This window comes from Erpetoichthys calabaricus, chromosome 12, assembly GCF_900747795.2.
Source record: "Erpetoichthys calabaricus chromosome 12, fErpCal1.3, whole genome shotgun sequence".
NCBI classification, from domain to species: Eukaryota; Metazoa; Chordata; class Cladistia; order Polypteriformes; family Polypteridae; genus Erpetoichthys; species Erpetoichthys calabaricus.
Genome location: NC_041405.2, coordinates 11,304,532 through 11,331,567, shown reverse-complemented (window position 1 = coordinate 11,331,567; position 27,036 = coordinate 11,304,532). Strand labels below are relative to the sequence as shown.

General features: G+C 39.3%; 1 protein-coding gene across 1 annotated transcript; it reads right to left on the bottom strand.

Annotated features, from left to right (window-relative positions):
* Nucleotides 1-266: 266 nt before the first annotated feature.
* LOC114661846 (zinc finger protein 3 homolog) lies at nucleotides 267-12,836 on the bottom strand. The gene is made up of 2 exons (XM_028815058.2): nucleotides 12,413-12,836; nucleotides 267-3,096 (listed from the first exon to the last, which is right to left on the bottom strand). The coding sequence occupies exons 1-2, from the start codon at nucleotides 12,678-12,680 to the stop codon at nucleotides 1,910-1,912; spliced, it is 1,455 nt and encodes a 484-aa protein (XP_028670891.1). The 5' UTR covers nucleotides 12,681-12,836; the 3' UTR covers nucleotides 267-1,909.
* Nucleotides 12,837-27,036: the final 14,200 nt, after the last annotated feature.

Here is a 27,036-nt window from a genome sequence, read left to right as displayed (position 1 = left end):
TACCGTCCCACTTTAAACACCGACTGTGCCCCAACCTCCTGGTGTGAAACTAATCCCATCCAAATAGGGCTTCAGACATTTCCCTTGATCCAGGACTTTGAGTAACGCACAGCCCTTTACTAAGAATACATTGCAATCTAAACACAAACCCTTCCTTGAGAAGTTCACCTTTAAACAAAAAATAAAAACAACCCTGATGAACATGTGCTAAAGTTGAATACCTCGACAATAAAATGATTGCTGAATGCTGAAGTAAACAGCACACCTTCTGGTTGCATGACATGCTTTTATTTTGCAATACTTATATAAAACAATGTAATTTTTTTTAATAACAACTTACTATTTTCAATAAAGGATTGCTTGGGGGAAAACAAATCTAAAAAAAAATTAGATAACTGATTTATATTAATTAATATGGTATTTTGGAATTATGATGGCTTTTTAAGCATTATTCAACTATAACTGCCAAGTAGCAGCCTTTTAAATACAAAATGCAATCTTTCAGAAACAGAATGCAAGCAACATATGAACAAAATCAAAAATGGATGCTCTATTTACAGAGCTGATGTGCCCTGCAGAATTTTTTTTTTAACAATTTCAACTAGTACAGTGAATTTTTTAAATTGTTATTGAAGGGTCACTATTCATGAGCCTTCTTCTCAGGAGCATTTTCTTTTAACCCAGCAGAAAAAGGGCTAACATATTTCTGTTAAAACATAAATGTCTTTTCTTGTAATGGTAAACATTTCCCATTCACTGCATAACTAAGATTTGTCTGGGTTTCAACGTACCAACCAAAGATGGCATATTTTCATAACTTCTCCATTTAAATTCCTTGGTCTGCGTCATCTGTGATTCTTCCCAAGCACTAACTTTCTTGAATCCTCAGTGGCGGCAGAGAGTCCCAAATGTCCGAAAGACTCCTGAGACAAGCAAGATTTGTGACTGGTGTGCAACTCCCGTGGTTTTGGAAATCACAGTTTAGAAACCACAAGCAGTAAGTCATACAGTTCACTGTAAAATGTGCCAGTGTCTCAAAAGCCACCCAGACTGGATGAAAACCGGCCATTCATTTGGATCACCATGGTTCCCGGACTCAAACTTCTTCACAGTAAAGGTATTAAACCATGGAACGACTCTAACAAACTCCCGGGACAGACCATATGACAGAAGCATGTTAACTCTTTAGCGGACACTGCTCATCAATTTCACGATCTTCAAGGCATGGCTGCCCACTTAAAAGCCCTAGTACAACAACTAGTGGGCATGACTCACGGTTCCTGTGAAGATGGTCTTGTGCTATATGTACACACCTAGGGCAGCATTCTTAGAAACCTCAACCTCTCCTTATTGTTTCCTCTCCTTACCTTTGTGTCCTTTCTGCAAGGCTCCTTCAGGCCTCAATATTGAATTTCAAACTAAAGATAACACTTGTCTTTGCTATAGAACAATGAAAAAAAACAAGGAATTGCAAATGCCTTTTTAATCTTGCTCAGGAACAACGACGCTAATCCCAAAAACTGCCATGCAGTATGTACCCTACAACCTCCATTTTTCCAGTTTCCTACACTGTAGTGTATTATCTAGGATAACTTCAAAGGAGAAAAAAAAAAGTATAGAGTATTTGGTAACATTACTCTCAACTGCTTTGTGATCTGCCAACAAAATAGAACTTAAGCAATGAATGATTACTTTTATGGAGGATGCGTGTCCTAATGACTTTTTTTTTTTTGCAAACTCTAAACAGAAGAATGGCTACCTTTCTGTAAGAATCCTTCCATTTACCTGAACTTTCCCTACCAGTTCTTTAGAATCCAAAAGGGTGGCTTCTTCCTGTCATTGACTCTCCAAAGTGACCAATGTTCCTACAAACAAAGGGAAAATGGGAGTTCTGGGCAGCTTGAACTTGCTAGATACTTAAAAGCCCATTAATATCCAATGCACCATTAGGCTGCTCTCCTACATGAATCCGCCGGTGTCTCTGAAGATGCCCAGATTGGCTAAAGGCCCTGCCACATTCAGGGCAGGTGTATGGCTTTTCTCCCGTATGAATCCTTTGGTGTCTCTTGAGGTGATCTGAAGTAAAGAAAGCTTTTCCACAGTCAATGCAGCCATATGGTTTCTCTCCTGTGTGAACTCTCTGATGTGTTTTAACTTCTGCTGCTGTCCCAAAGCCCTTGTGACATTCGGGGCAAATGTGAGGCTTGTCTCCCGTATGGCTCCTTAGGTGTGCTTGGAGGTGGTCAGAACTTATGAAGCCCTTGCCACACACTGGGCACAGATGGGACTTCTGACCAGTGTGAATCCTTTCATGCCGTCGTAGATTATCCACGTGTTTAAATGTTCTCTCACATTCAGCACAGCTAAATTGCTTCTCTCGGGTGTGAATTCGCTGATGTTTCTGAAGAGGTCCACACTGGCGGAAGGTTTTCCCACACTCTGTGCAGATATAAGGTCGCTCTCCAGTGTGGATCCGCTGATGAGCCTGAAGGTTGCCCGACTGGCTGAAGGCCTTTCCACACTCATTACAACGATAAGGCCTTTCACCTGTGTGAATTCTCTGATGGATCTGGAAATTAATTTTCTGCTTGAAGCTCTTCCCACAAGTCATACAGCAATACTGTCTTTCCTGGCAGGATGCAGGCTTCTTTTCCGAACGTTGCCTTTTACTACTACACGCTCTGCTTGGTTCAAGCTCTGTTAGGGTGGGAAACTGACTCTTCTGCATTGGCTCAAACTGAATTCCCTCAAAAGGCACGTCAGCAAAGATGTTTTCACGTGGAGACTGTGGTTTCATATGCAGCAGGAAAACATCCATTTCATAGATCTCCTCTTGTTTAACCATCTGCTTATGTACCTCCTCCTTAACAGGCATCAAATCATGAAGCACAACCTCTTCTCTGAAATGAGCCATGGACCTCTCTCTGCAGGGACTTAAACCCTGTTTATGTGCCCAGTCTTCTCCCTTAGGAGAAATCAGTTGGAGGGATCCATGGATGTTTGCACAGCATTCTGACTCTGGGAACTCTTTTTTAATGTGAAACATTTCGGTTTGTATCCCCTTTTCTGCACTGGGTGGATCAATGTCCTTGAGATCTGCAGAAGAACACAAAAACTTGTAACTGATAGCTCTTTTTGAGAAGCAATTTAAAAAGTAACTTTTAAAAGTTATAACTACTTAAAAAGCAATTAAAAATATCATATAGCCAGATGTTGAAGAGCAGAAAACGATAACCTGCATCTTATCCTCCCCACGTAACCATCATCTGAAATAAGTCTCAGCTCAGATGGGAGCCATTTAACAAAATCTGTGTCTGCCTCACATAACTGCTTCCCAATCCCGGTAAATCAGGAAAGCAAAAGCAATTAAAATGCACAGAAAGAAAAAGTGGATGGGAAATAAAATGCTGATTGAAGCATTTTTCCCCATTCTGAGCAAGACACTACTGGTAACATCATCCCAGGAGCTTTGCAATGTTCAAATGCTAAGGGATTATTTGGAGTTTTGCAAGAAATTCAAGGGTGAGCTGATTTTCAACTCACACAAAAAGTAATTAAAGATCTCTTTTAATTTTGTCATTAAAATAAAAAGAAAGAGAGACATTAAGTTCAGTAGGTCTCATACTACACCAAAAACAATGCAACTGCCAAAACACATTTCTTGCTGAGATTAATATTATTGTTATCTTATATACTGAAATGAGGTTGGATATCAGATTTGGATGAATTTCAGCAAATCAGGTTAACAAATTTACCCCCCTGAATGGTCTAACAAGGAGCTACCACTGGAAAGGATATTTAACAAACTTCCAATTAGGAAGCCTGTTTTCCCAGATTTAGATATTAAATACAGGCAAACATTATTTTCCTTCCAAAAGCCATGATTATCATGGTCTCATTTAGGATCTGCTGCTCTTATAAATGTACAACTGTACCAAAACTGCTGTTACATTTTCAAATATGCATACTGATTTTTCTATTTATGCATTTCCTAAATACACTTATTCAATGACTACGCTTCTGGTCAAACGTTTTAGGACACATCAGGTGAAATGTAATGAATGACTGAAATGATGAAAACATAAGCAGTAAACTGCCAGAGGTTTAAATTTAAAGTTTAGGTTTGCAACAATGAAAAAGTGGAAATTTCATAATACTACAACACAGGAACTTCAACAACTTCAGAGAACGACTAATAAGTTACAATCTACAGAGGTTTGACAGCAAATAAAGTAAATTAAGCCTTGCAAGTTGAAGCAAACAATTTGCACAGGTGTCCCAACTTCTGTGGATTACTTTAAAACCCCTCTGTCTGTCTTAAAGCAGAGTTGGAACAGACTGTGTTACAACACCAACCCTCTAGACCCTAGAAAGTTATCAATTCTAGCGATAATGGCAAGAAAACAGGAATTAAATGAGACAGAGCATTATTACCCTTAGATGTGTAGGTATTTCATTTAGAAAAATTGCAAAAACAAAAAAAAAAATCAAAGTGTCAGTGTATCCAGTGGTGTCCTACACATTCCAAAGACAATTGGAAACTAGAAGAAACTCCAATAGAAAGAGGTCTGGCGGACCCAAAGTCACAACCCAATCAGGAGACAAGTATCTGAGGGTCACCAGCTTGTGTGACAGGAGGGTCACAACACAGCAACTTTAAGCTCAGCTAAACAATGGATGAAAGAAGTAAGTCTCGGTTTCTACTGTGAAGAGGAGACACTGTGCTGCAGGATTGACAGGGAGAATGGCAGTAAGAAAGACATTCCTGAAAGGACAAAATAGGGCCTTGAAATACCAGCTGTGGATCACTGCAGACTGGAAGAAAGTTTTATGAATCAATGAATCAAAATGTAAAATCTTCAGGGAGTTTGTATGCCGCCAAGTTGGTTAAAGGATGGTTCCTCAGTGTGTGACCCCAACTGTCAAACATAGAGGAAGAAGTGTGATGATCTGGAGTTCTTTTGCTGGAGGCAGAGTTGGTGACTTTTACAGAATGAACAGCATCCTGAATAAAAAGGTTTACCACAATTTGGCTGTTATATCAGCAAAAGGTGGCTACATTGATGAATCAAAAATCTGAATAAAATTGTATACACTTAATGCTTCTTCCACTTATTCTTTATTTGCCATAGTTTATGCGTTCTATGCCAGTGTAATATTGTCCAAGTAGTACTTCAGAGGGTGTAGTAACACAGTCTTGTCCAACTCTGCTTTAAGACAGAGGATTTTTAAGTAATCAACAAATGTTGGGACACCTGTACAAACTGCTTGCTTCAATTTGCAAAACTTAGTTCAACTGCTGCAGAACATTTGTAGATTGTAACCTATTAGTTGTTCCCTGAAGAAGGCACATTTGTAATATTCTGATATTTAATTATTTTCTGTTATTGCTAATCTAAACTTATATTTAAACCACTGGTAGTTTACCTTTTCACCATTTTAGGTCATCCATTGCATTTTAGCTGATTAAATGTGAAGAAAAACTGAAGTGTTCTAAAATGTTTGACCGGTAGTGTATGTCACAGAAAGCCAGAAAATATCCTAACACTATTGTGTACAATGCAGTGACCAACACTGAGCCAATCTTCAAAAGGACACACTCACACAATGCTACTATATGTTCACCAAATTATGCAGAAGCATAAAGACAATGTTTTGTGGTGGCTAAAACACTGGACTTTAAGCATTTAGGCCCACCATCAACTTACTGTATGACCGTTACCAAGTCATTTAAGGGCCATGTCAGATTTAACAACTTTTTCAATTGTAGTCTTCTTTTATATAATCTTACAAGTTGGAGGAAGTCTGTGGTGTGCTCCCATAAGGGTCAATCATCCAGTCTGACATACCCAGCGTCTCACTCCAACAGGTCCGCAGCACACCCTGACTTTTTAGTAGTAGGGGTGGGCTCAATGTACATTAGAGCTGGCAACCAACGAATGCTTGCCTGGAAGTACAATGATAGAATGTAGCAACAAGAAAAAAAAGGTCATAGTGCTATGGAGTTTATACCTAGAAAAGAAGCTTCTCTGTGGTTTACAAATGTCAACAGAAATGAAAGAAGGAAAAAAGTATAAAGAGGGCTGAAATTGCTGGTGAACTCCAAGGACGCCATTGGCTTTTGGACTTGTGAGAAAAACACAAGGCTGCTCCCAGAAAAAAATGGCAATGCAAGTGATAAATTTAACATGCCCATCATCGTAAGATCACTGAACTCCCAGTAACCTGATCCTGCCTGCCCTGTGTACTGTATGCATCTGCTGGATTATGTGCAATTGTAATGTATGTCACGTTTGTTGCGCTCATCTTATTTACAGATCACCACAACTATGGCACAAGAATTTAATTATACTCTTACAATACATGTGACAATAAAGCCCTCTAATCTCTTTAATTTTTAGTCATGTAAGTCAACATGGTTTGCCGACGAGATGGGCAATTAAAGCCAGCAGATCTGACAAACCCCGTGACTATAAGTCATGTAACGTGACGTTGTCTTAACCTGACTGTGCTCTAACCACAAAAAAAAATTATACTGTAGTCTGCCCTTGGATATTCTTGTCAGCCAAATACAAAGTAACAGTACTGAAAAAGTCAAAACTAATTCAACCAAGCACTATAATAAAAAAGACTATTTCTTTAGGATTATTATAAAAAATGAGAGAACAGAAAGATACAACTAGCAAGAGGATGGATGGATGGATAGATAGAGATAGGATATATACTTTCTTAATCCCAAGCGGAAATTCACATACTCCAGCAGCAGCATACTGATAAAAAACAATACTAAAGAGTGATAAAAATGCAGGTAAAACAGACAATAACTTTGAATAATGTTAACGTTTACCTCCCAACCCCGGGTGGAATTGAAGAGTCACATAGTGTGGGGGAGGAACTATCTCCTCAGTCTGCCAGTGGAGCAGGACGGTGACAGCAGTCTGTCGCTGAAGCTGCTCCTCTGTCTGGAGATGATCCTGTTTAGTGGATGCAGTGAATTCTCCATGATTGACAGGAGCCTGCTCAGCGCCTGTCGCTCCGCCACAGATGTCAAACTGTCCAGCTCCATGCCTACAATAGAGCCTGCCTTCCTCTAAATACAGTGTCCTGTCACAAAGCACCTGTTACAGCAACCATAAAAAAGTATCTCTTTTTTTGTACAATATAATTCAAAGTCTGTGACTATTTTTAGTTTACACCAATTTTACAGAATTCCCACACATCAAGGAGAGCAAGTTTGCCTGGTCATCAACTCTGAATTAGATCTGCAAGTGTGAATGTGTGAGGGTACACTGCCACAGACACGATGGCCTGCGTGGTTCCTGCCTTGATACTAATGATGTCAGGATAACCTCTGGCTTCTTGTGACACAGTACACAATTTGGAGATGTCTAAACTGTTGGGGTTCTACCTAATGTGAAATAAGATCAGTACTTCTTATATCAAAGTTTTCAAGTCTTAGTCATGTAGATTGTAATCCTATAGCCTGAAACAGGATTTACTGTAAAAGATGTCATTATCAATTCAAATTATTTTGTTTTATTACTATGTCTATTTATGTTGCAATGCCTTAATACTTTGAGAATGTATTATATGTGCATATCTATTTGATATCCTACAAATACACTCAAATGTACCCTACAACAATATCAATCACAGACAAATTGTCATTACATGAAGCAAGACAACTGAATGCTTTTATATATTTAATTAGAAATTTAAAAAAACTTATTGAGAAGAGTTGGCTTAGATTTCATTTTTATTTAACTGATTCCAAATGACAGCAAAAGGCTGCACTATCACAATACACAAACAGTGCTTCGAAGTGATTACTTTCCGGGACTACACAGTCATTATGTGATAGTCCAGAATCATGACATCCCAGATTAAATACCTGCAAACTCAAAACAAGAAAAGGAGATTTTAAAAGAATTGTTCTTTCCAAAAATGTCCATTTCTTTCTGTGGATGTTGCTAACTTTTCTCACAGAGATTTGAAATTGTTTGATTCATTTTACTGTGCACACCCAATTTACTACAGCAGTATGAACCCAAAGGTCAGGCAGATTTGGATTCACAATAATCCCCAACTCTCTAGCCGCTCTCTGTATGAGTGAACACCCTACAGAACCTCACTGCTTAATGAAGCATCTACTGTGTATTTGTATCTGACATACTGGTAACATGCTGCCTTTTTGCCTTATCACACCCAACTAAGCCACCTACCATTATACAGTGAGAAATGAAAATCCTAGTCCTCATAAACAAAACAAAAAATAACTATGAAGAGCTTCTAAAATGCCTTTAAAAAAATTGTCAGGTCTATTTCTTGTCCTTAAACATGATGAACACCAGCTGACCATTGGGATGCCTCAGTATAGTATAATGTTTACCATTGTTCAGTATAATAATTGCCATCAGTGTGCATTATAAATACAGCTTAGTGTCATCAGATTTTCAATGAAATTTATCACAGACGCATGTCAGATTGTGGTGGTCTTGGGTATTGGTAGTTATGCAGATATGGAAGTGCATATAAACTCCCATTACTTTACTTTTCGACTAAATTTCAACTTAATTTTAATCTAGTGACTTGTTTTAAATATGAAAGAAGTCATTTTGAGGTGGATTATTAACAGGTCGTAGCCATCACCAACACCAAGAAATAGTACTTTACAATACAGACTTTCTTACCATTTTCAATCATTTTGAGACTTCATGCACATGTGTCCCCAAACATTGTAGCAAACACAGCAGGCACAGTTACAGGCAAAGCTGAAATTACATTTTGCAACTTCCAGTGGTTGGGCATATTAAATGTGTTGATTGCTGTTGCAGAGCTTGTCACTGAACCATGTCAATTTACAAAAATGAAAATGTTACATTAAGCAACTGCATAACAACCTTCACTCCCCTTTTTCTGACAGTCTATATAACATGCTGCCTGATGGAGCCTGTTCTGTACCACGGTTAAAGAAGCTCGCAAAAATTTAGAAATGTGAAACTGTTTGCGACTCCTTGCAGGGAAGTGGCACTTGGTGCCACGGCCCACCTGCCAAGTTGTTTTGCCTGCCTAAGGTAAAGTCATTCCCTGATGGAGGATCGCAGGAATCGTGGGAAAGAGGGGTCCTTTCATCGGATTGGCTGGCCCAACACTGTTTCAGCCGTGGAATGGCCAAATGGGGGAGGCAGCTTGATGGATGAGGTCTCCAGGACTCTAAAAATATCCAAATCTTATTATGTGATATCATTTACTGCTAAATTCTGCTCCGTACTTCTAAAATTTTTATTTTTTTTTTTTACTTCTAAAATTTTTTTTTTTATTTCTTATTGAGGATTTGTTCTGTGTATTGTATTGACCCCCTTCTTTTGACACCCACTGCACGCCCAACCTACCTGGAAAGGGGTCTCTCTTTGAACTGCCTTTCCCAAGGTTTCTTCCATTTTTCCCTACAAGGTTTTTTTTTGGGGAGTTTTTCCTTGTCTTCTTAGAGAGTCAAGGCTGGGGGGCTGTCAAGAGGCAGGGCTTGTTAAAGCCCATTGCGGCACTTCCTGTGTGATTTTGGGCTATACAAAAATAAACTGTATGGTATTGTATTGTAAGTAAACGTTAACATTATACAAAGTTACTGTCAGTTATACCTGTATTTTTATCACTCTTTAATATCTATCTATTGTTTTTATCAGTATGCTGCTGCTGGAGTATGTCAATTTCCCTTTGGGGACTAATAAAGTATCTATCTATCTGTGTCTTACGACCATTCGACTTGTGACCGTTACTGCGTCTAACATGCAAACGACAGTTTTAGCCAAGTCAGCTCCATGAGTCATGACTCATTCATCTAAATCTCAGTGTATTACCTGGAGCAGTTTCGACTACATTCTATTTGTCTTTTAATTACAGGAACAAAGGCTGAGGTCGAAACAAAAATGAAGGCGATCAAGTAGTATAAGAGAGGAAAAGAAAGCGAATTCAATTGCAAGTGACTAAGTTATCTCATTGTAACCAGTATTTACCGCACACACTGTACTGCTGGGCTCTGGCTTTAAGACTTTGAATCCGGTTAACCTGTGAAACTTCTGGATTGTGATTCATGATGCTTTGTGCAAACCGCCATGAAGGGGTAATGAAACTACATTGAAATTCTTTATCTGTTAATGTTTATTATTAACAGGCTTGAGTGTTAAAACAGAAAACATACTGGTGCGTAAACTCCGCCGGTACAATTCCTCCTCTCACAGTTAACACAATGGATGGATAGATAGATAGATAGATAGATAGATAGATAGATAGATAGATAGATAGATAGATAGATAGATAGATAGATATGAAATTTAGTATAGTAGGCAGGATAACTGATAGATAGCATTTGGTATAGTAGGCAGGATTAGATAGAGAGAGAGAGAGATTGACAGACAGACAGACAGACACTTTATTAATCCCAAGGGGAAATTCACAAAGAGGCTCACACTGATGACGTAACACAACACAAACAAAGGACTTGTGAAGCTGTGAAAAAGTTTAACAAAACAAAATAATAAAATAAAAATAATTACAAAAAATTGGTTAAGAATGATGGATTAAAAAAAAGGATAGAAAACAAACAATATGACTTAAGGGACTTATTATATTGTACTATACATAGGTCAGGTTTGAGCACACATATCAAACCATCTTGCGTCGACTAAAGACCGATCTGTCAGAACCGAATGTGGTCGGAAGTCGATGACTACCTGCAACGCGTTTTGTTATTTGAACAAAAAGGTTGTTAAGATGAAAGAAAAAAATCACTTTGCTGTCCCAACATAAGCTAGACTATTTTTCAGTTTCTTTGTAACACCTTACCTGATGAAGGGGCCTTAGCTGCCTCGAAAGCTTGCATTTGTAATCTATTTAGATAGCCAATAAAAGGTGTCATTTCACCCTACTTTCTTCCGTACCTGTAATGCAGTCACGCAATCTGATATCCCCAGAGATTTCAAGCTGTGTAAATGGGCATACTCAGGCAATAACAACAACTGTAGTCATCAAATTTGACATCCCCTACGACTAGAAGTTGTGTGAGGAGATGTCAGCTTAAGGTATAGCACTATATGCCAGACTGATATAATTAAATACATGTATACATTCTCACACGACTTTTAAATTATCTTTCTGTTTGTAAAATAAATAAAGAGAAAAGCCAAGCAAAATGACACCTTTTATTGGCTAAATACATCTTGCCTGAAGAAGGGGCCTGATTTGCCTCGAAAGCTTGCATATTGTAATCTTTTTAGTTAGCCAATAAAAGGTGTCATTTTGCTTGGCTTTTCTCTACATTCATAATGGCTAACACGGTACAACACCCTAGTACTAAAATAAATAAATAAATAAAACAAAGACCAAGGCAAACTGTTCAAAGCCTTTCCTTTAAGAAACGTCTAGTGAAGAAGTGAGACATTCACACTTTTTTTTTTCCTTACTGCCACAGCACTACAAAAACAGATGAATACATAACACACTATGGTTCCACTCCAGCTCTGGCCACCCTTACCTGTCATTTCTTAATTATACTCTTTAGTTACATCTCTGCTTCCTCCTGTTGGGATATGCTTGGGCATACCATGAGACAATTTAGGGCAGGAACATTTCAGTGGTGAGTCACAAAAGATGATATCAACTCCGGAAGAGCTCTCAAGTTGAGGTCATGGGTGTGCGTTTAAACCGAGAATTAATTTTAAAACTTTGAGACAAATTTATTGCATTGTTGTAATCTTAACAGTGTTGTACGTACGAGTACCGATTCTTGCGGCTAGGGCTCAGCAACTAAGCACGGAGGCACCGAGTTCGTTCCCAGGTGGTACACAAACCGAGAATATGGGATGACTGAATGAGAATGTGCGCATGCACTAAATCATGGGTGGACGCTAAAGTTTTAAAGAAAGAAAAGCGGTCGGAGTTGAAAACGGACAAATAAGAATGGCAGTTTAATTTTTAAGAGTACCACAAGGCTACTCATTCGATATTTGCTTGGAAAGAAGTTTAAGCATCAGTAGATTATTAGTACCATTCTCACTATATTTTAATCGGCCCTGCCATTAAAATTAAGATTGTCATAATAATTGAACAGAACTGATGACTCACACTGGATGGTATTGGATAAGTTCAAACTGTCTGATTCAATTAATCGAGATCTGCAGCCAGTTTGCTTAATGTTTAAAAATTAAGGCGCGTTCCTGATGGCAATGAGAGCTTTCGGATACGCCCTACCTGAGATGCTGCCTGCTCGGTTTGTACACATTAACTGCATAATTTGTTCACCCTTTTGTGAAAAAGACAAGTACCGCTTCCTGTTGCGCGGCTTCATTTCGGGGCTCGGCCTCTGAGGCACCACGCTACATGTAACAGCAGGCCCGCGGACCCCTTCCGGCCTCACCTCGGAAAGCGCTCTCCAGCAGCTCCCACTCGGACACCAGCAGCGACGAATCCCAGTAACTCCTGGGCGCTTCTCCCAGTTCCGAAAGTACTGGCTGGTTAATGAAGCCCGGTTGCCAGGGCTGCAATCCCAGCGTGTCCTCCATTCCGCTCATGCCGAAGAGCGGCTCGGCGACTCTCAAGGGCGGCCGCGTGTACATTCCCGTTTCGTACGAGGCTGCGTCCAGCTGCATCTTCAAACTTTTGTCCATTTTTCCTTCAGCAGACATCCCTCGCTTGGCTTTAAAATGGCAGATCGAGCACTGACATATGTGACACTCGACATTCCGCGCTGGAAATGAACAAAATCTCGTGAGCGCCTGACGCGAGACCCGGCGCCACCGCCGACTGCAACCACGAACCCTGACTCATCGCCCCGCCCCTTCGTCGACGGTGAGCTGGCGTGTGACACGAGCGCGTCACGTCACTCGTGATCACAATTAAGTGGAAGGCAGCAAACCCGGGCAGAGGGGGAAATGTGCTTTCGTAAGGTGATACTGTACTTGTTTCAAGCTTTTGTGTTTTAGCTGCATATATGCTCATTTATGTAGGAGTCTAATTTTATGATACACGAAAGGGGCAATTTAGTAGTTAATAAATGGAGAAAGCGAGAGATTATAGGAGTCGTAAAGTTACAAAGTTTAACATACACCGAAGTAATGTATAGGAACTCTGTGTGTGTGAGAGAGAGATAGACAGAAGCGGGCCTATAATTTTTGATTCTTTTGCTTTCGGCTGGTCCCGTTAGGGGTTGCCACAGCGGATCACCTTGTTCCATATCTTCCTGTCCTCGACATCTTGCTCTGTCACACCCATCACCTGCATGTCCTCTCTCATCACATCCATAAACCTTCTTTTAGGCCTTCCTCTTCTCCTCTTGCCTGACAGCTCTATCCTTGGCACCCTTCACCCAAAATACCCAGCATCTCTCCTCTGCACATGTCCAAACCAACGCAATCTCGCCTCCCTGACTTTGTCTCAAACAAGTTCTCAAACTTAGTCCTGGGGACCCACTGTGGCTGCAGTTTTTGTTCAACCAGCTTCTGTTTTTAATTGGACTCCTGTGCTAATTAAGTGAACTGTTATTTCCCAGATTCCCTGTTTTGGGAAAAATATAGAAATTAGAAAACTAGGTTTGGTAAAATATATATATTAAAATGTACTAAGACGTTTATATGGGAATAATGTATTGCATGTTTTTCTTTTAAACAACTAGGGGAAAACTGATTGAATTGTGGTTTCTTTGAAATTAAACTTTATAGTAGCGTTAATTTTTGCGGGACCACAGATTCTCATAGCGTATTGTCCTGAATCGTGTAAATCTACATTTTGAGCATTGAATGTTGCGAACGTGAGCAGATTATTGTAGATTTGGATATTTTGCCCCTAGTGTTTCTGGATTTCACTTTCACCAAACAACAAATCTTTTAATTCTCGCGGGTACGGCTCTTCATTGGAAAGAAACACTACTTTTCCCTGATGGCAACACAAATTAAGAAGATCTACAAGTTTCCAACTTAAACTTTAAAGCCGAACAATATCTACATACTTCTGTCATATCGCCTATGTCTATATATTCAATCTCTTTTCGCTGTTCCGTTATTTCGCCGAGTAATAATTTCCATTTGTTTGCGCTAATGTTTGACCTATAAATACCTGGGAGTGCAGCTGGATGATAAATTGGACTGGACTGCCAATACTGATGCTCTGTGTAAGAAAGGACAGAGCCAACTATACTTCCTTAGAAGGCTGGCATCCTTCAACATCTGCAATAAGATGCTGCAGATGTTCTGTCAGACGGATGTGGCGAGCGCCCTCTTCTATGCGGTGGTGTGCTGGGGAGGCAGCATAAAGAAGAGGGATGCCTCACACGTGGACAAACAGGTGAGGAAGGCAGGCTGTATTGTAGGCATGGAGCTGGACAGTTTGACTTATGTGGCGGAGCGACGGGTGCTGAGCAGGCTCCTGTCAATCATGGAGAATCCACTGAACAGGATCATCTCCAGACAGAAGAGCAGCTTCAGTGACAGACTGCTGTCACCATCCTGCTCCACTGACAGACTGAGGAGATCGTTCCTCCCCCACACTATGCGACTCTTCAATTCCACCCTTAGGGTAAAACATTAACATTATTCAAAGTTATTGTCTGTCTGTATACCTGCATTGTTATCACTCTTTAATTTAAAATTTTCTTTATCAGTATGTTGCTGCTGGAGTATGTGAATTTCCCCTTGGGATTAATAAAGTGTCTATCTATCTATCTATCTAATGCGATCTTTACTACCAGTTTTTTGAGACTTTCGAATTTTAGTACTTTCATTATCTCTAATGTGCTCCACATGTGTATCACACCAATGTTTTTGAATTCTTTACAACATTCTCCTTTGTCTTCTACTCTTATCTTTTATTTCCGGCCCCAAGCATGGTTAAATCTCTTGGCACAAAGTCTCGTCTCATGGGACTTGAAATTATCTCTGAAAAGATCTTGTCTCGTCCCAGGCTAAAAAAGTCTTGTCTCGTCCGAGAATTTTTTTTTTTATGTAAAAGAGAGATATTTTCATCCTGATTTTCATTCTACTTTTGTAAGTGTTCTAATTGTTTAATGAATCCATTAGTTACTAATTTGTGGGTCTGACACTAAAGTAGTAGCAGCCTTTCGTGATTCAGTGTTGTTTGACTGGGAGTCTGCTCTGCTCATTATTAATTGTCATTATTAAGATACAATAGGAGCAAACTGCACAGAGAAAGAACAAAATACAATGAAAAGAGAGTTAAGCATTTAAATCCATATAAATGTAAAAATTATGCTGCTGTGCTTTTCTGAATATAGAATAAGAGAACAGAAAAAAATACCACCTAAATTAAATGAGATCAGTGTTATCAGGGTTGTCACTGATGAATCTGGTTGGAACTAAAACCTGAAGCCACAGTGGGCCCCCAGGACCGAGTTTGAGAACCCCTGCTCTTATGTCCTTATTTCTAATCCTATCCATCCTCGTCACACCCAATGCAAATCTTAGCATCTTTAACTCTGCCACCTCCAGCTCTGTCTCCTGCTTTCTGGTCACTGCCACCGTCTCCAACCCATGGAACATAGCCGGTCTCATTACTGTCCTGTAGACCACCTCTTTCACTCTTGCCGATTTGAATATTACCAGTTTAATGCAGAGATTTTATAAATGAACCATTCCAAAAGTATTGAACAATAAAACAATAACACATTTTTGCTAGATTACAGCGACACCTTTATGCAAATATGAAAGTACCAAACATTTTTAATCATAAGTGTTAACATTTATTCAAGGGAACTGCATTTTAGTTTTAGTTTCTGGGACAGCTGGAGCCTATCGTAGCAATCATTGGGTACAAGGCAGGAACAATCTTTGAACAGGATGCCAGTAAGACCGCTTATTTTTCTTAATATCTCACCAATTCCTGTTCACCCAATGAATATTGAGCTGAAGCAAAGTAATTGTTTCCATTAACCTTCCAATTTTTGTCTGTGCCTGGCATACATATCTCTCCAAAGAATAATTTTTTTTCTTTGCTTTTGTATCATATTTCGATTTTTAAGCATATATGTCCAGTAAAAGAGGGTCTGTTATTGTGATTAGAGCTTAGTATTTACATGTTTGTTTTTTTAACCTTGCTACACATAAGAAGCTGGACAATCCGGAGCGACCCACAGCTGAAATTTGTCCTTGTTTTTGTGTAGGCTTTTGAACCTGTATGGTGAAACAGCACACTGTAGGTTACTATTCGTGTTAAAATTTAAAGCAAGTTATGCGCGAGGAATGCATGTGTAGTTGCCAGACAATAATGCCCTTGTTCACATTGACTGCAGATTTTATCCATTCATGTATTTTCTGCAGTTCGGAATTCTCTGGCTTATCTTTGTGGTGCCAGACACAAGGCAGGAGCCATGCTTGAATTGTCTCTCAGTCACAGGGTGGACATACCCATATTCACTAATTAATACTCTTAATTAGTTTAGAGTTACCAGTCAACCAAATTAAATGATTTTGATATATGGGGGAAATCTGTATTTCCCACAGAGGGTCTGTACACTTATAAAAAGCACATACACACTCCATCAGGCGTTGGCTCAGCTGGAATTCCAACCCTTGTCATCGGAGCTGGGAGATGTCAGTATGAACGTCTTTGCATGTATGATACCTCCTGTCTTCAAGGATTTATTTGGGTGCACTTTAATTATTGTTAACTCTAAATTATATCTTCTGTTTAAGATTACAAAAATGGACTAAACATCCTTCAGTGTTAATTTAGATTAGATAAACTTTAATAATCTCAGGGGGAAATTCACTTGCATACAGCAACAAAAACAAAAAAAACAAGGATACAGACTCACAGGACAGATAATACAATCAACCAATTGTGGTAAGTAAGTAAATAAAAAGTGTATATACGGAACAATATTTCCATATTTACACTGAGTATGTGTTAATGAAATACTACTAATTTGGCACTGACGTGTAAATGTTGCTCTAGTCTCTGCCTCCTTAATCAAAACAATTGCAGAGACAATTATTCTTCTGAAATATATTTATTTTTATTTACTTACTTATCTTACTTTACTTCTATTAACTCTTAGGAGTTAATATAATGCTAGCAGTTTTTCTCTTTATATATGTGGGTCTGTAAAAATGAAAGTTACACAGAAATATCACAAATCAAATTTCAGCATCAACATCATTACAAATAAAAATTCCACTTACTGATTGTTCCTATAACTGAAATCAAATTCAATTTTATTTGTCACATACAATTATACACAGTACTATATGTAGTGATATGCTTAGTTGCTGAACTGCAAGACTGTGCATTACAACAGTACACTAAATACTCTGAAAATATCAATAAATATCACAATGTAATATTACACAACTATATTATAAATATTAAGGGAGTTGGCAATAGGGCATCATGTATGTGCAGACGATGCCCTTATTTAGGATGTGGATAGACTGTGAACAGAAGTTCCTATCCCAGTATATATGCACTAGTCTTCAGGTAGCTGCATACTGTTTCCCAGAATGCAACACAGAGAACAGGTCATTGTTGGCGTGGCTGGTGTCATTGATAATTTTTTTGGCCCTGTTTGACACGGCTTGTTGTAGATGTCCTGGAGGCTAGAAACTGCACACACAGTGCTGTATTCAGCTAGCCGCACCACCCTCTACAGAGCCTTGCAGTCCTGCTGTGTGATTCATAGCTTTGGTCAGTCTCCATGATTAAAAGTTGTGACACATCAGTAATGGATGCACATATGCAAAAATCATGCCATCTGTTTCATTGACTGTTTTTTTTTTTTTTTTTCCCCAATTTAGATCTTACACACATTGAACTCCTTGACCATGTTTTCAACAAGTATTATGTAAATGTACTTTCACCAAGTAGGTCTGGAAGTCAGATGATCATAACCTTTCTGTATGCAGGTTAAACAGTTTTCACATGGGGTGCTCTCCCACCACAGGAACTTTTTTTCATGAACCAGGGGCTTTTTAGAAACACAGGAAGTTTTTAACATTCCCACAAGAACTTGGGCCATTTGTAGTTCCTGGTACTTTTTTTAGCTTCTATCCCAGGGTGTGTGCTTTTTGTTCAACCATGAACTGTTGTGGGTGGAAATTGACTGATGATTTGCTCTGATTGGTTGACCACAAGCACTGAAGGCATCTTACAAACCTGTTAAATTGTTTGAATTTTGGGGAGATACCAGTGAAGATGGAGCAGCACACTTTCCATTGCATCACTCCCCACAGCTGCCTCCCTGATGTGACACACCATGCACTGCATCAAAGCAATAATCTCCTTGGTCAAGTCACCATCACTTCAAAGCAACAAGGTGACCAAACCCCCCATGAGCTTACTTAACACACCTCAATTCATGCTGCATCACTCTTCTTTGTAAGTCACATTTTGTATGAAGGTTACAGTTCCTGTTGTGTTAGTGACCAGGGACCACAAATAGCCCAAGGCCTACATCATACAGGAACTCATTGGTGAAAGACAAAAAGTTCCTGTAGTGGTAAAGCACTTATGGAAAATGATGAGCAGATGAACATAATCTATCGCTAGTAGATTTTTTTAAGTTAATTTTGTTGCTGTATTGTTGAGTTTTTTTGCTGTATATATATATATACATATACAAACACACACACACATTTGATTTTAGTTGGTCCATGAAATTTGATGAACATCATTAAAAAAGTAAAGGTATACATTTACTCTACACAGAGAAATTTTATAGAAAGTTAATTTAAAACAACAAACATTTTTCAAGTCATCTGTTTATTTGCTTTAATCAGTACTTTAAACAGTACACATTGTATTTCTGCCTAAATATTTACAACATTAACTAAATTTAAATTATTTTATCAGACTAGGTTAGAAGCACCTTGTAGCTTAGACATTTGGACATATCATCATTTATGAATTGTTTGTTAATCACAAAATAGCCCTGTATATGTTGTGTATGCCAAATAATGTGTAAACATTTTATGAATCTACTTGGCAGCATCAGGAACGGGGTAGGAACAAACTTTGGACAGAATACTCATCACTTGCTTCCAGTTCAGGGTTTGGTTCTTTCTTTGTGGCCAGTGCTGCAGAGATAAACTTCAGCTTCCTGCAACTCGGAATAGAATTAAGAAGTTCTGGGGAATATTATAGTATTTTATAATATATCCATCCATGCCCTTTTTAAACTCACTTATCCTGTTCAGGGTATTGGGAAGCTGGTGTCTATCCCAACAGCACTGAGCACAAGGAGGAATCCAGCCCTACTAGGGAACAATTTATAGTCAGCAATTAACCTTATACACACATATATCGAGGGAGAATGAACACCCAATAATGTATATACAGTCAAAATAAAAAGTATGTGAACCCCTAGGAATTATCTATATTTATGTCTAATTCCCATATAAAACATGGTCGTATCTTCATGTCAGTCACAATAATGAACAAACACAGTCTCCTATAACTAAAGATTCACAGATTTTCAGAGAATTTTTGACCATATTGAATAAATCATTCAAACTGTGAAACTGATGGTTGAAAAAAGTAAGTGAACCCTAAGCTAATGACTTTTTAAAAAGCTCATTGCAGTCCGAATTTAGCACACCTGGAGTCCATTTAATGAAACAAGTTCAGAGGTGTGGCCTAGAATTACTTTGATTGATCACAAACACTATAAAGTTTGAGTTTGAGCTTTTTGACAAAAAGCACATCCACATGGGAATCACACCTCACACAAAAGAGCTGTCTGAAGAGCTACGATCGAGAATTGTTCATCTACATAAGGCAGGAAAGGGTTACAAAGTCATTTCAAAGATTTGAGATATTCATCAGTCTACTGTTAGGCAACTTGTCTATAAATGGAGACAATTTGGTATTGTGTCTACTCTGCCTAGAAGTAGGTGCCCTGCCAAGATGACCCCAAGAGCACAATGCAAAGTCAGCAATGAGGTGAAGAAGAACCCTAGAGTGACACCAAAGCACTTGAAGAAGTCATCAGAACTGGCTAACATCTCTGTTCATGAGTCAACTATACGCAAAACATTGAACAAGAAAGGAGTCCATGGCAGGACACCAAGAAGGAAGCCACTGCTATCAAAAAAGAACATTGCTGAATGCCTGAAGTTTGCAAAAGAGCACTTGGACACTCCACAACGGTACTGGGAAAATGTTTTGTGGAGTGATGAAACCAAAATTGAACTATTTGGGAGGAACAAGCAGAACTTCATTTGGCGTAAAAAGGGCACTGCATATATCAACATCAAAACATCATCCCTACAGTAAAGTATGGTGGAGAGAACATCATGATTTGGGCCTGCTTTGCTGCATCAGGGCCTGGACAGCTTGCAATCATTGTGAATTCATTTTTCCCTCAAGTTTATCAACAAATTCTCCAGGATAATGTGAGGGTGTCTGTCCATCAACTTAAGCTCAGAAGAGGCTGGGTGATGCAACAGGACAATTACCCCAAACATCTCAGCAAATCCACAGCACAATGGCTTCAGAAGAACAAACTCTGCCTTTTGGAGTGGCCTAGGCAGAGCCCAGATCTCAATCCTATTGAGATGCTGTGGAATGACTTGAAGAGAGCCATACACAAACCAAAGAATATGGAAGAGTTATGGCAGTTCTACAGGGAAGAATGGGCTCAAAATCCCCCCGCACGATGTGCAGGTCTGATCTGCAGTTACAGGAAGCACCTGGTTGAGGTCATTGCTGCCAAAGGAGGGTCAACCAGTTATTAAATCCCAAGGTTCACTTACTTTTTCCACTACCACTGTGAACATTGAATGCATTTGTAAAATAAAGACATGAAAAAGTAGAATTTTTTGTGTGTCACTGGCTTAAGCTCATTGTGTAGATCAGTACCTGTGACTTAGATGAAGATCAGATCACTTTTTATGACCAATTCATGCAGTAAACAAGATAATTCCAAAGGGCTCACATACTTTTTACTTCGACTGCAGTATGTATAGCTGACTATGGTCATGGCCTTGACTGTAATGTCTCAGCATCTTGGACAGAAGGCTGACATCAGCAAGGATGACAATTAAGTCATGATGAAAGAATTCTCAGCATGAATTGCTCCAGCAGATGATGCTGGAAGGTGTTTGAGGAAATCTTTTAATAACCTTTTAGTATCAGGGACTCTTAGGCACACAAGGTTGTTCCAGCTGTGTTAAATAAGCAAGTATTGTTCTGAGAGATGCAGCCGAGTTCAATACATCCTTGAAAGGATGTCATAAGGTTACTGATATAACAAAGGTGCTTTATACTGACTTTTGTCTACCTGGTATGCAATGCTTCTGTAGGAAGCAGCCACTGACCTTGAGTCCCAACAACAAGAATATATTCCCCCACTAGCATAGTGAAGTACCCATTTAGCAAAGCAGGCTTAATGGTACAATGGTAAGTCTGTGTGTTTTGATCGCATTGTGCATTTATGAATCTCTGTTCACCAGATATCCCTTACATCCAATTTTCTTTGTACATTTTGTTGGCTTTTTTCATCAGTCATTCTAGTCCATTGATCCCCCTTTCTCTGTGCATCTTGTTGCCTTTGTTCATGATGCCTAGATGCTTGGACATACACAATCACAGTTTTATTATTTATGTCGGCCACTTGCCTTTGCTCATCAAACATTTGTGGACACAACAGGTTTCCCTTGCAACCCAATTGCTTAATTAGAAACCAATCCTTACCAATCCTCAGACCTTATTTAATTTTATGGCTTGTTAGTCTGCAATGATAGGTTCTTATATCGTGGATTTTTTTTCCTTTCCAAGGATATCATCCAAATGATTTAGAGCCTAAACCAGATAATATAAAAATAAGAGAGCGTGAAAATTAAGTGTTTTATTAAACCAAAAAGAGTTCATGATGAATGCACAAAGGTGTAACTGGAAACAAGTTAAATGGAGAACTGCTGGCTCATTTTGTCATTTGCATCTTATTGCTAATAAGAAACCATTAAAAAGTGAATTTGGCTGTTCAAGACTGAAATAAGCAATTAAGGGTGGGGAACCATAACAAGTGAGACCACTAAAATGTCACTTGAACAATAAGTGCATCAACAGCAATAATTGAATTCTCTTCAAAAACCTGCAGCCACTACGGCCCTCCAGCAAAGATGCTGCCCACCCCTGCTCTGAGGTCAGCAGTATGGAGCCCGGCTCTCATTGTTCTGTCAGTGATGCAGATGTGGTTCTGCTGGCAGTTTTAGGAGCAGGACAGCTGGCCGATCTGGACCAGTCTGATGTGTCAGTCCTGCTCTGGTGTGATCACTTGAGAGGCAGAAGCCCTTGGGCAGTCATCTGTCCTGCAGGTCTGCCGAAACCCTGCCTGCAGTCAGCACACAGTGAATCAACTTAATTTGCAGCGTCTGCAAAAGCAGGGACATCTTCTTTCGGCTACTCCCGTTAGAGGATGATCCGCTGTGGCAACACCTTCCATATCTTTCTGTCCTCTGCATCTTGTTCTGTTACACCCATCACCTGCATGTCCTCTCTCACCACATCCATAAACCTTCTCTTAGGCCTTCCTCTTTTCCTCTTCCCTGGCAGCTCTCCTTTTCCCAATATACTCAGCATCTCTCCTCTGCACATGTCCAAACCAACGCAATCTCACCTCTTTGCCTAAATTCATCATGCCAATGTCCGAGAATAATTCTTTGCTTTTGGTGCCATTCGAGGCATTATGAAATACACAGAAAATTGACTAAGTCTGGCCTTTGCCTTGCATTGAAATTAGCTTTGAATTAAGGTCTAGTTAAAGATGATCTGTTCAGCAGTGATGAGTGAAACGATTCACACACAACTGAGCACAAACAGTGAAACTTCAGAGATTTTGTTTCCTTTGCAAAGATTATTCGCAAAACAAATTATGTTTTGAAACTAGCAAAATTTGCTCCATTACCTCACAAAGTTTCATTTCCTCTGTAAATGTTTTCTCCGATTGCAGAAGCATAAAAGGAAATTTATTTAGGAATGGGAACACAGATAGAGATCACTTACCTATAAGCACTTATTCATTGCTGAAGTCCATTAACCTGAGTGTGGGTTCACTGACAAATCTCCTGAAGAATCCTGTCTTGGATCAGCTTCGACATCTGGGAGAAAATGAGTGCCGATAGTTCTACTTGCCAGCTGAAATGTGCGCTTCGAAGTGAATGGCAAGGCAGATAAGAGTATATTGTGCTGAATGGAATTAGCCGGTCAAGATCAGGTCTGCGGCAGCAGCATTAACGGCAGTTCTGATTACAGAATAACCTTAAGGATGCAATATTCCTTGCTTAAACATCTTGACACATCCCATAAAACCTCTTCTGAATGACTTTCATATTTCACAATTGCAAGTAAAAGAAATTTTAGGGGCATTCTGCCATAAGGAACTCTAGTGTTTTAGCATGATGCCAAAGATGTGACAATCTAATGGAGGAGATGGTAGTTCAACCTCAACTACTCCACTCACTGCACAAGGATGGACACCCTTCCACGGCTTACCTGACTGCCGCTACCATCCTGCACAGCTCTCGGCTTTCCTGCTGATTTACAATGTGCAGAAAAAATGCATTTATATTTTCACTTGTGTTAAATGTGATTATTGCTCATTACAACTCCAATGCTGAAGTAGCTTTTCTTATTAACTTATGAAAAAATGTCTGCAACAACTAATTCTGCATTTCAGAAGCTCGTTTGATTTATTTTATTTTTTTTATTTTCAGAAATACATAATCATATTATGCTTAATTTTAAGTTCAATACATAAAACACAGCTTTTAATGTTAGCAAAAATATATGCAATGACAAATTTTGTATTTTGTCAATTACTAGTTTTTATTTATTATTCCTAAACATGCCAGATTTTCTTAGTATTAAATTCAGGCCTTTGTAAAAATAACTTATCAAAAAAATAACTAACGACTGTTAGTGTAATAGCATTTAAAAAATAGTGTAATAGCATTAGCAGCAGATATGATTTTGTTAATAAATGCAAGTTTGAAAACAAGCACCTCTATCAAGTTGCAACAAAAGTACCAAAGGTTGAAAAGCATGGCTGGTGCCAGGCTGTTCGTCACATATTCTCGTGGTAGACTACGGGACCTTAGAGTAATGAAGGTTAAGAACCACTGCCATACGGGAATCAATTTCCCTAAAGAACCACCCATATTGAAGTTCCAGAAAGAATGCTTGTTTAGATCTGTAACAGGTTCCACAAAAATCAATAAATAAATGTATACATACACACATGCATGAGGGTTGAATTGAATTTAGTCTGGTTAAGTTTGTCTTGATCGTATATGGGAAAAAAAAAAAAAAAAAAAAGACAGGCTGCACCCTGAACTGGATAAAGTAACTTTGATAGTGATACTGTAGTCTATTACAGAATGTCCACTTATTTGTATTTAGTTATTATTTTGTTAATTAAAATATTGCATGCTATCACAAATAAACTAACTTTTGGTGATAGATTTGTGAAATATTAGTGGGTTCATGGTTTGAAACAGTACTGGCAAAGTTCAATCTGTCAGTATCCTGGGCATGGTGCTACATATATTTTAAAGATTTATATTTTGTTCACATTTTACGACCCTATACCAAACCCAAATAATCAATTGCATGTACAAATCACCCTTCACATAAATTAAATGGCTCTTTGTCAAGCAATCAGTCCACCAGTAAGGAACCATGTAAGGAGTTTTATTTTTAAGAGCCTGGATACAGGATGTGGTGGTGAGGGCTCTGAAGATTGTAATACAAAAACTGAAGCTGTGGGTTCAAATCTTGTTACTGACCATGTGTGACCATAAACAAGCCACTTCCCCTGCGCTCCACTTGAAAAAAGAAAAGTAACCAAACATATCATAGATGTTGTATGTCGCCCTGAATAAAGGCATCAGTCAAGTATTAAGTAATGTCTGATGAGCTTGTGTTACTATATGGACTGCAGCCCATCTCACTTCTGAATTTGATAAAGCAGAATGTTATGTTTTATATGTAACACACACACATATTTTATATATATATATATATATATATATATATATATACACACACACACACACACACACACACATACATACAGTATCCATATTACTAACTGAGAATGCTAAACCGGATGGACGCAGGGACATCCGGCCATGGGCCGTAGCCGCAAAAAGACGTACTGCGCAGGCGCCCCAAGAAATGAGGTGCCGCGAGAGGTGGCCGCGACCACAGAAAAAAGGAGTGAGCACAGAAAAAAGGGGTCAAACGCAGGCGACGCACACAGCGCCGCACGAAACCCATTGCACACGAAACTAGCACACAAAAAAAAAGAAGCCACTCGCGCCCACCTGCAAGCACCCACCCCCCCTACAAGCACCGGACGGGACACACACACAAAGAGGACGATTCAACAAGCCCCTGGCACACAAACACACCCAAAGCCCCATTTCTAAAGGAACCGTCCATATTAAACATACGTCATCTCAACACCTTCACACTATGCAGCATACGTGGATCTCCTTACAATAAACCACTATTAACCGTTCAACTGCAGAAAAGGCTCCATATTAACAGTGAGTGCGATCCTCCTTATTACTTATCCATATTTCGCACGCTGAGGAACAAACAAGTCATGAATACACGCTCACGGGTACAAAACGATTCAGCTCGGATAACGGGACCAAACACACGAACCCGCATGAAACAACAAAATACACGGCGGCGCATACAACTCGCTTCTGAAACTCCGGGAGAAAAAATGTCTCGGCTCAAAAAACGCAAAGCTCAACTAACCCCGTTACAGAGACGTGCCCAAATGGACAGACACAATGAACGTAGACGCATACAGCGCGCGTCTCAAAGTGCTGCATCGAAACAGGCACGAGTTCAAACCGAAAGACCTCACGTCTCAGACATACAAAAACGGGAGCGAAGAGACAGCATAAATGAACGCAGACGTCTACAACGCGCATATGAACTGCCAGAAAACAAGCAAGCAAGGCTCCAAAAACAGAAAGCTCAACTGACCGACATACAAAAACGGACAAGGCTCGATACAAACAATGCACGACGTAGACTGAAACGGACTTTTCGCACAGCACAGGTGAATCGATTACACCTCAAAAATAGCGCGTCCCAAATACTGGACATGCAACAACGCTCCTCTCAAACGCCACAAGCAAAACCTGCCCGTCGCGGACATCAACGCCAGACACCTGCTAAACGCTTGCGCCACTTGGCTGAAAACGCGTTCAATAATGAGTGCACTATTGAGGAAAATTCATTGGGATTAATGAATGTCATTTGCAATCATTGTCATTCACTTAACTTCCCTGAAGAAACAACTGGCAATACAAATAATGAATTTACACGTGGTTGTCAAAAGGGTCAGATTAGACTGCCTCCTTTACATTCATATCCTGAATATCTACAGAAGCTTCTAACTAACGATGTGCCTGAAAGTAAAAACTTTATGAACTGCATTAGATCCTACAATAGTTCATTTGCTTTTGCATCTACCGGAGTACATATCAGGCCACCAAAAGGCAATGGCCCATACTGCTTTCACATATGTGGACAAATATGACATCCGTCTTGCGAAACTGTTAATTATTGATGAATGTACAATGGCATCCAGTCACTTACTCAACACCATTGATAAACTTCTACAAACGATGATGAATAATAATATTCCCTTTGGACGAAAAGTACTTTTATTAGGAGGTGATTTTACACAATGCTTGGCTATTGTTCCACATGCCATGTGCTCAGCTATTGTTCAGTCCACCTTAAAATATGCAGACAGTTGGCATTGCTTTCAAACAATACAGTTGGTACAAAACATGCGATGTCCAGATCCAGAATATAACAATTAGCTATTACAACTGGGAAATGGTACACTCACCAATACAGATGGACTTCACCCAGATATTATTACAATTCCCCAATCCTTTATCTGCGACGACTTAGTTACAGAGATATTTGGAACAGCAATCTCATTGGACCAAATACCCCTTTTAACACAACGCACTATATTATGTCCAAAAAATATTAATGTTG

Coding starts and splice junctions, on each gene's coding strand:
- LOC114661846 (XM_028815058.2), bottom strand. CDS start 12,680: ATGTCTGCTGAAGGAAAAATGGACAAAAGTTTGAAGATGCAGCTGGAC. Junction 3,097..12,412: donor GCTGGAGAGCGCTTTCCGAG/GTGAGGCCGGAA, acceptor GTTCTTCTGCAG/ATCTCAAGGACATTGATCCA.